The 10,157-nt window shown below is 43.1% G+C and overlaps 1 protein-coding gene across 3 annotated transcripts in view; it reads right to left on the bottom strand.

Annotated features, from left to right (window-relative positions):
* Positions 1-141: 141 nt before the first annotated feature.
* GOLGB1 (golgin B1) overlaps positions 142-10,157 on the bottom strand; it is a 68,851-nt gene continuing 58,835 nt past the window's right edge. For all 3 annotated transcript variants that reach the window (XM_045540171.1, XM_045540172.1, XM_045540173.1), the window contains 7 exons: positions 8,873-9,038; positions 8,531-8,668; positions 6,194-6,352; positions 5,364-5,461; positions 4,660-4,794; positions 1,818-1,923; positions 142-1,498 (listed from right to left, as the gene is read on the bottom strand). In XM_045540171.1, the coding sequence (XP_045396127.1) occupies positions 1,364-1,498; positions 1,818-1,923; positions 4,660-4,794; positions 5,364-5,461; positions 6,194-6,352; positions 8,531-8,668; positions 8,873-9,038 (937 nt within the window). In that variant the 3' untranslated portion in view covers positions 142-1,363. The remainder of the gene's footprint in view (positions 1,499-1,817; positions 1,924-4,659; positions 4,795-5,363; positions 5,462-6,193; positions 6,353-8,530; positions 8,669-8,872; positions 9,039-10,157) is intronic.

The following is a 10,157-nucleotide window of genomic DNA, read 5'->3' as shown; positions in this document are numbered from 1 at the left end:
GCCTGAAGATGTAGTTTCTACCTCTGTAAGCGTCCCTGGCTACTCCATCCCCACGTTCACAACCTGCCTCCTCCCCACAGCATGCAAACACAGGTACATAAGCACCTGTGCACACAAACATTCACACACTGACCACAACTCTTCATTCGGAAAATAATTTTATTATTTTACAGTTATTCAGGAAAGTTCCTGGGAAGCTGTGACCAAGATTTAATCACCAGAGAACAAAGATTTAGAGCAGATCAGTCAGCCCACCAGTCTTCTCTCTTTGGGTGGTGAGACCAGGCACGGAACACATCATGTACGTAATAAGAAAATAACCAACTGGTAAGGGTGGGGGTGGGGAGGCAGGGAATAGGCACAAATGGAATGCAATCCTGGATGTCCTTTTCCGGTCTAGATTTAAATATTGTGTCTTCTCCATATTCTCCTTCCATTACCACAGAGGGCAGAGACTGCGGGGCTGAGAAAGTGAAATAATTGTCACCAAAGTAGCTTAGTACTTCAAGAGGCTAAGAGTTGCAGCGTGGTCATCAGACCAGTCAGACTTCTGGCTGGGAGTTAATGCCTCACCTAGGACTGGCCCTGGCCGGCTCAGGGCCACCTTCCAGGCATATCCAGATAACACAGGGATGACACTAATATGAACCCTGCTGTCTGTAGCCAGTTTTTCCTGCCTTTCAGTGAAAGACATGGGCCACTTAATACCTTAGTAGACATGTGATCAAGGGAAAGGCAATGGGAGCTTATCCTTTCAGTCCAGGCCCACAAATTCTCACTCCAGTTACGTCTGAACAGCCAGGGAAGAAGATGGTGTTCTCTCCTCTGATCCAATAGCTAAGACCTCTGGGGAGTTTTCAGCTCCCCCCCCTTATACTGCAAGAGACCTAACCAAATGTCCTATGAGGAGATGTGTTCATTCCCCTGGAAGCAGGAGAAAATACAGGTAAACAAGGCAAAGAAAGTTATTGATCAAAATGATACTGGACTTTAGATTATTAGGTTTATTGAAACCATCCTCTTGGTTTGGCTGAAAGACTTTCTTCAGTATCTTTTACAAGACTACAAAGGATCAGAGCCCTGTAATCTGAGCAAATATTGGGCTCAACACATCAACTGTGAGGCTTCTTGGATTAAGCAGAAGTGTTCCGGCCCAGGGCAGTAGAAGAAAGGAGACCAGACAGTCCCTGTAGCTCCAACCTGACCTCATATCCACCTCTGCTTTTTACAGGCACTTTCCGCGGAGAGTTGGAGAGTTGACCTGTAAATGGGAAGACTGTTCCGCTGGAATTGACAGTTCTGGCGTTAGAGGTGAGGGAATTCCAAGTTCTGAGGGGAGTGGTCCAAAAGGTGACGACTAAGTTTATAGATGGCCCGTGAAACATAGAATAAGAAGCACATGAACCATCAGAAAGTAGATGGCTGCCAGCAGCGGCACTCGGGTCCGGGAATGACAGAGCGAACGCAGGACTCGCTTCCATCCAGCACCACTCCGGGTCTGAAAGAAAAATCTGATAGTCAGAAAGTTTGCACCCTATAGGGATATGTCCCTTTCTCTCCCCTGTTGTCTTGCATTTAAGCAAAGTTGATCCAACCACTGCAGAAAAGAAATACCTGCTAAGAGGAAAGTCTTCCAGGGGTAACAACTTGGCAAATTCCACCAGGTTCCCCCAATCTTCCACACCCTTCCAGTGTTGGATCCATCAGTGGCTCAATAGCTGGATTTCCACATTCCTCCTCCTTTACTCTTCGCCCCCAACATAGCCAGCCCTGTCTGTCAGTAGAGCACCCTCTCATTATCCTTCTTCCCTTCTTACCCTTCGACAACTGTTGCTTGTAAGATCTATTAACAGTGCCTGCTCCTGAGTGCCACAGGAGCCAAGGATAGGAGTCCGGCCAGAGTCCCATTCACCATGCTCCAACCTGTGTTGAGAAAATAAAGGGGCAGGGCATTGGTTCACAGCATGACAGGCTGGTCAGGTGAACTCTTCCCAGTCATCCTGCCACAGGAGGTAGCACAGGGAACTTACAGCAAAGGTTGTTCCCACAGTCTCTGTCCTCATGCCAGGAGTAGATTGGCAGATGGGTTTCTTTTAGCAGCAGTAACAAGTGATAATAACTACCAGGAATTGACTGCCTGCTATGTATCAGGTGCTGGGTTAGGTGCTTTACATACATTTAATCCTCAGGTTTTGAGGTTGGTGTTATTATCTTCAAAGTGGTAAGCCTTAAAGAAGTTAAATGACTTGCCCATGTGGCACAACCAGTAAGCGGCAGAGCCAGATTCAATACCCAGGCTTGTCTTTAAGCCTCATGCTCTTTCTTGCCAGTATACCACACTTGAGTTGGAGAAACTCATTACATTTATTTTTTCATTTATAAAAGGCTAACTGGCAAAAGCAACCAAGAAAAATTTTTGTGGGGTTCTTAGAATTAAACCGAACTGGCAGCCTCTATTGCTTTTCACCTCATTTTTTGCTGATTTGCTTATTTTTTTAATACTGGAACTTCTCCATTTATGAAGAGGCTGCCATTCTTTACTCAATGGTTTCTGACAAACTGAAACAAAGGAGCTGCAGGTAACGGCACACGTGACCAAGCATTTGCCTCCAGGGATGCACTTTTTAATTGGGACAGGGAGGAGGGAACTCTTTCCTCTACTCATGTTTCCTCCTCATGAAGGGATATCCACTGGCCTAATATTCCTGGTCTCTTATTGCAGGTCACGCTCTTTTCTCCAGGTGAGAAGGAACATCTTAACTGATCTGTGAGTCTGGAAAGAGAAAGAGGGCATGCATGGCCTAGTTCCCTCCTGCCTGCTTCCCTCTTAAGAGCCAGGACTGCAGAGCACACCTTCTGTGTCTGTTCCTCCATGTGATAAGCCTTTCAGAGGTGGTCTTGATCTGGAACAGCAAGGTCTGTTACTATGAGGTCACTCTGTCAAATTCTGTAGGCTGAGGAAGGATGAGATGTCTGTAGGTACTGGTGAGGCAAACAGTACTGGCTGCTTTTAAACTTCAAGGGCACTGAGTTCCACATGCACTATAGGGTAAATGTAAAGTTCTAACACTAAAATGGCAGTACCTGGCCTGGATAGGCAGCACGTAATCAGCTACCCTAATTTCCATTCTGCATCAGGGCCAAAGAGGGAATTGCAGAGGGGCTAAGCTTGGATTAATGTGGAATGTCCACAGGCTTGGGAGTTACCTACAGTCTCAGTTGGTTTGGGACAGGTTAATCACACATGGAGGCAATTAACCTCTCCACAGGCCAGGGTTCACAGGTCTAAACAATTCCAAAGCAAGTGGAGGAGAAACAGCCATGGGTGCACAGGCGCGAAAATGCTTGGCAGAGACAGCAAGACACCACACGAGACTGTGCTGTGTTCCCACAGAGCCCATCCTCAAAGTTGCGTACCAAGGCCCAATGAACAATCATAAATACGCTGGAGAGAAAGAAAGGTATCTCAAATAAAACCTGCTCATTGGGGCTGCCACCTCTGACAACTAAACTTTGCAAGAAGGCATTAATATCACAAATGCCAATCCCTGAAAAAGAGACAATATACATAGTTGGCTCTTCCTCCCCAGATATAAGTGCCTGCTTCTAATGTTTCTTTCTGTGTAAAGGGACTTCCAGCAGCAAAACACTTGCAGCTACTCTCTACCCTCTCATGCATAGTGAGTCTCTTGACTTGGGTGAGTTGGGAAGGAAGAACTAGGGAGGTACAGCTCTAACCTTACAAATCGACCTTGGAGCAAACTGCCCACAGAAGTACAATTCACTGTTTGGCAAAAGCAGGTTCTTCTGCAAGGAAAGCCTGCCCAGGCCCAACATTGCCTGTGACTGGGAGGGGAAGTTCAGGGTTAGGAAGTGCATTTGTCAACAAATCAAAAGCTAATATCAGCTTTATAAAGTAGTCTTTTAGTCTTCCATATGTTTTTTTTTGTTTGTTTGTTTGTTTTTGAGACAGAGTCTCACTCTGTTGCCCAGGCTAGAATGCAGTGGCATCAGCCTAGCTCACAGCAACCTCAAACTCCTGGGCTCAAGCGATCCTCCTGCCTCAGCCTCCCGAGTAGCTGGGACTACAGGCATGTGCCACCATGTCCGGCTAATTTTTTCTATATATATTTTTAGCTGTCCATATAATTTCTTTCTATTTTTAGTAGAGATGGGGTCTTGCTCTTGCTCAGGCTGGTCTCGACCTCCTGAGCTCAAACGATCCGCCTGCCTCGGCCTCCCAGAGTGCTAGGATTACAGGCGTGAGCTACCGCGCCCAGCATGTTTTCATCTTTAAAGAAAGATTTCAATTAATTCAGATTTCAGATAGGGAATGAGGTTGTCATTTACTTGTCGTCCCTCTAAAGAACCCAACCCCTACCTCATATAGTTATTGTTGAGATGAAATAAGATATCTTTCATAGCTTATTTCATATTATATGAAGGAAGCTGTCAGTCAATGGTAGATATCATTGTTTGGGAAAGTACTGGCCCTCCAAGACTCCACAAGTACAGTGTTCTCTTAGGTGACCACGATGACCCTAAACTCACTGCAGCGCTCTTCTTAAGATGAGGAAAGCATCTTAATCCTAAGTCTGGCCCCTGAAAAGTACATGAAAGGATGAGAAGTGAACACAGGCTCTCTCCCTCAGTCTTTACCGCCTGATCTGCTCCTCAGCCACAGAGAGGGCATTCTCAGCAGCCACTCTTTGGTCTCGTTCTTCTTCCAGCAGCTTCCTTAATTCATTCACTTCCTGTTTAGTGTTGCACAGCTGCTGCTGGGCTTCAGAAAAGCTTCAGGATAAAAGGAAAACAAACAGCATCACTAGGTGAAGAACACAGTTGCTAATACAAGGGATTTTAAGTCTTTCTAAGGTTAGAAAGCAGAGAAATTTATAGAAGCTTGTGTGAACACGAAGAGTATCTTAAAAGCATAGCTGTGGAGAGATTAAATGAAGCTGTAGAAAATATCTTAAGAGGTTTTAGGAACTGACTACCTTCCATTTTAATACCAGAGTGTTCGTTAGTGGTGTACGTACGTTAGTGTTGCTGTTTTTGTTTTACAAACTTTTCCCACACGATTGCTAGTTATTGTTACTATTTAATCCCTACCTCACTTCTGTGACGTCAATAAGATAAGAAGACATAGTAAATCCACTCTATGAGGTTCAGGTCAATCTAGATTACCAACCCCATTTCTTTCTTTCTTTCTTTTTTTTTGTTCTTAAGAGACAGGGTCATGCTCTGTCACCCAGTGTCAGAGTGCAGTGGCATCATCATAGCTTACTGCAGCCCCAGTCTCCTGACCACCCAGTTTCTGTCCATGTAGTATATGCTCCAGGGTGGACGGTCCCACTCCCTACCTTTGCTGTGGCTCCCTCAGTTCCTCAGGATCATTCTGTCTGTGAGCTCCATTCTTTTCCTGGGGAGCTCCTGGAGCAACATCTGTATTGAGTGGCCCCTAGAAGAAGCATAAGCTTAGTAATTCAGTGATGAAAGCTCTTAAGAAAGTGTACTTGAGCAAAATAAGAATTTATTTAACATCAGAGACAATGAGAAATCATGGGGAGAAATATCCCCTCTTATAATTCTCCTCAAGTCCAAATTAGAAGTGAGAAACTTCTGCTCCAGCAGGTTAATCACTTATATAAAACTCTTCCCTTGATTAGATTTTTCTCCCCGATTCTCATTCTTAAATTTCTCCTCTTAAAAGTTTAAGTCTGCTTCTATCTAGCAGATGCTCATGGATTTTCCAGAAGCTACTCTGATCCTTTCCTGCTCCCCAGCCCCCCCCCCCCAACCCCTCTGTTCCTACCTGTCCTATTCATCTCCATATGAATTCTCAGGCTCCTCCTACTTTAACACTGCCCTCCTCACTGCTGTCAACAGTGCTGTCCGTTTTGTTTCTCAGGTCCAAATCTTCCTACAGTTTTCTCATTACTTAAAGCAAAATCAGTACTTTCTCAGAGTTCCAAAAGCCTCTGTCATCACTGTTTCTCACTCTTTGATTTCTCTCCCATCATCCCACTGATCTTTTTTCTTCTAATCCCTTGACTCTGTAATTTTTCTCAGACCTTTTTCCACCTCAGTTAACACTCTCTTTCTCTCCCACCTAACTGCGTTGGCCTCTTCCATAGCTCTTTACGCTTCATCACTCACACTCACTTTCATCACACTTCTTCCAGCCTCTCACCTTCTTCTTGCTCACTGCCTGCAGCTCTTGAACCTGCTTCTCCAAGACTGCACAGTGATTAAAAAGGTCACCGTAGTGCTGCTGATTCTCACGAAGACTCTGACTAGTATCACAGAGCTGAATGGAAAGGGTGTTTTTCTCTTCGAGTAGCTGAGAAAACTAAAACAGAGGAGAAGATAAGCACCATCCTAAGAACTCTTTCACTATAAGCAGTGCTTAGGCTAACTGTCCTGAGTTTTAAAGATCTAATCTTCTTATGTAAGACCTTATTTCAACAACAGCTACAATAGCACTGTATGTTCCTCCAAAGTGAGAAAGTGCATAATTGTTTTGAACAAGAAAGGAAAACAATTCTGGAGGAGTAGCAGGAAACTTTTGTTTTATGGTGTCTGGTATATTAAGTAAAAATCCATGAAGCAGAAACCCATAAGCAACCTAAGAGAATAGGCTATTCCAGGTACGTGAGAGGAGGAAGGCAGTAGCCTATAATCCTAGCTCTTTGGAAGGCTAAGGAAGGTGGATCACTTGAGGCCAGGAGTTTAAGACCAATCTGAACAACACACTAAGACCTTGTCTCTACAAAGAATAGAAAAATTAGCCAGACCTGGTGGCACATGCCTGTAGTCCTAGCTACTTGGGCAGATGGCTTGAGCCTAGGAATTTGAGGTGAGCTATGATGACGCCATTGCACTCTAGCCCAGGTAACAGAGCAAGACCCTGTCTCAAGAAAACAAAACTTTAAAGTTCGTCAAAGTAAGATATACTCTTTATTATATATTACATATATATTTTTTATCCTGTTTCTTTTGCTTTGTAAAAACACTGGTTGCACTATTTACAATAGCCCCAAACTGGAAAAACCCAAATGTCCTTCAACAGTAGAAAACAGAAATTATGGTATATGCCTATAATACACACAGCATGAGAATGGAAAAATCACACTATATCCAACATGTATGAATCTCACAAAATAAATGCAGTAATACAAAAGAGAAAATATGGCTCCATTTATATGTAGTTCTAAGGGGGTAGTAGTCAAAAGAAGATACAAGGGACTTCTGGGGTTCTGGTATGTTCTGATTTTTGATCTAAGTGGTGGTTATACAAGCATCTTCATTCTGTGAAAATATACCGTGCTATACTTATGATTTGTGTATTTTTCTGTATGTTTTACTTCAATAAAACATTTACATTTTTTTAGTTGCTACCCATCAAAATGATTTCATTATCTACTAATAATTCTGAATTTCAGTTTAAAACACTATCCTAGAGAGACAAATGTCCAGAGCGATTCACAGTCTACCTAATGTTTGGAGAGTAAATGTAACAGGGCTCAGACGGAACCCCGTTTATGGAAAGATGGGCTACAGAGCTATGAAGGGTGGAACTTCTGGAAATAGCTGACTAGCTGGAAGGCGAACTGGGTGGAAGCTACTCTGGAGTCCCTCCGAAAACTCCCAGACAAATCCCCCAACAAAGGGTCTGCAATTTTACCAATTTATTTGGATCTGCAAACTTAAAAAATGGAAATTTCTCTGCTAAAGTTAATAATGTTAGCCTCTGACACTTCATTCTCAATTAATTGAATTAAACATTTAGTAAGTACCTTCTACATATAGCAGGCACTGTGCTTTTCTAAACACATGATCACATTTATCTCAGATCTCCTCCTAACACTTTAGGCAAGTTACTTAATACCTCTGGGCCTTTTTCCTCATCTGTGAAAATAGGCTACTGATGTTTGCAATTTTTGGATCATTGACCCCTTGATGAACTGATGAGTTCTTGTGATGAGAAACACACACACACACCATTGTGCATACAATTTGAGGGCATTCATAGCTCTCCTCAAAGCTGATCTCTGAACACCAGATTCTGACTGGATCTCTTAAATCTCTTCTAGTTCTGTCATAGCTTACCTAGCTGGGTTCCTCGAAGGGGGCAGAACTAGGGGAGGGGTCACTGGAGAATACTTTGAATAGTCAGAGAACAATAGGAGGGTAGTGATTCGTGAGAGGGTAGAGTGGGGAGTAACCTCAACATTGCTAACAAGTGACACAGACGGGGAAAGAAAGCTTCCTTAAGTAGTTGGCTTCTTTATTCTTACTGTATGGATTTCTTCAAACCATTCCCAAGGGCCCTCCCAGGGCAACGCACAGGAAAGGGCCTTGTGTCCAGTGCTTTGGAACAAGCAGCCCAGCTTTTGAGAAAGATAAAACTTCTCCACCCTAAAATATACGACAGCTGGGAGCCTATGCTGAATCAGCTTCTACTTGCCTTCTTGCTTTCAGTCATGGAAAAAAGCAGCTGAATTCCAGTGTGGCAGGAAACATTTACCTTGCTGTTTAGTTGCTGAATTCTTAATTCCTTTTGGTGAATTTCCTTTAAGCTGTCATTGAGCTGGGTCCTAAGAAGTTCTGTCTCATGAACCAGGTTTTGTGACCCATCTAGGGAAGCTGCTGTCTCTGGGGATGCCTGCCAGGACACAAACATTGATGAAATTTTCTCCTAAGATTGCTCATGCTTAATCCTTTCCCTCTAGAAACCCTGTCCACCCCACAGGAAGTCATAATGGCTTGCCTACTAGTGACAAATGGGCACATATTAATAATTGTAGGAAGCTGATACTTTTTGGGTAGTGGTTACTTCTGAGTAGCAATCAGCATTGAAATTACTCACCTGCCTTTGGTATTGCACTTTGAGGGGCTGAGTCTGAGAGGAAGAAGACCTCATTTCCCTCATAAGATTCTGCAGATGACTGAGCTGCTGATCTTTCTCTGAGAGAGCCATAAGGTACTGCTCCTTCATTCTCCTCTCACGCATTTCCCAAGAACTCTTCTCCATCCTAGAAAAAACGTGACATAATCACAGGTAAAAATATACTTATGAGATAAAGGTGAATAGTTCCATATTTAAAACAGTGTTATGGGCTGTTAGAGATGTAGTAAAGAAAATACATAAACAGAGTGAAATTTATATTATAAACAATACTGTGCAGCAAGAATGATGCAGAACTAAAAAAAGAATTCCAATTGGCAGGACTGGAAAGATTCCATAGAAAAGCCGGCAGTTGGTCTGGAACCCAAACAATGAGTCCATATTCTATAATGGGAAAAGCATTCCATGTTCAGGGACAAATTGAGCAAGAGGCACAAGTATGAATGCACATAGTGAATTTTAGAATGGCTGTAGGAGACAGTGTGTAGAGCGGATGTGGTGAGAAATGAGGATGGGGAGGAATGAGGTCAGATTACGTGGACCATGGGAAACCACTTTTCAGAAGAGCAGTGCCCCGATGCAGTATAACATCACAGTTATGAGAATGCAACTGCAGATTCTGAAGGACCCAGGCTCAGATGCTGGCTCTATCACATACTAGGTGTGAGACACTGAGTAAAAGTTACTTAATCTCTCTGGGCCTCATCAATAAAATAGTAATAAACTATCTACTCCTTGGGATTGTTGTCAGGTAAAATGGCCCCGCCCCATCAATAGAGGCCATGTGGGGAGCCTGGATTTCCATTTCCCCCTGGTAGTATCAGGACTCCCTTTCCCTCTAGGGGTATCAACAGAGGCTGACTGGGGTCCCTGGACTTCACCCTTTATCTTGTGGTAATACGGTAATATCTCCCTTTCCCTGCTTGTGTGGTATCTGTGGAAGCTTGCTAAAGCAGAAAATTTAAATAATATTAACTGAAAATCATTCATCATACCAAGAACCAGGAAAATCATAACTTGATTAAGAAAAGGAAATCAACAGGTTACAACACTGAGGTGACACGGATGTTGGAATTATATGACAAGGATTTCACAACAGCCATCACAGAAATGCTTCAATAAGCAATTACTAACACACTGGAAAAGGTACAGAAATTCCAGCAAAGAAATAGAAGATATAAAGAAGAACTGAATGGAAATTTTAGAACCAAAAAATACAATATTCAAAATAAAAAGCTAACTCAAT

Source organism: Lemur catta, chromosome 1, assembly GCF_020740605.2.
Source record: "Lemur catta isolate mLemCat1 chromosome 1, mLemCat1.pri, whole genome shotgun sequence".
NCBI classification, from domain to species: Eukaryota; Metazoa; Chordata; class Mammalia; order Primates; family Lemuridae; genus Lemur; species Lemur catta.
This window is presented reverse-complemented; position numbering and strand designations above follow the sequence as displayed.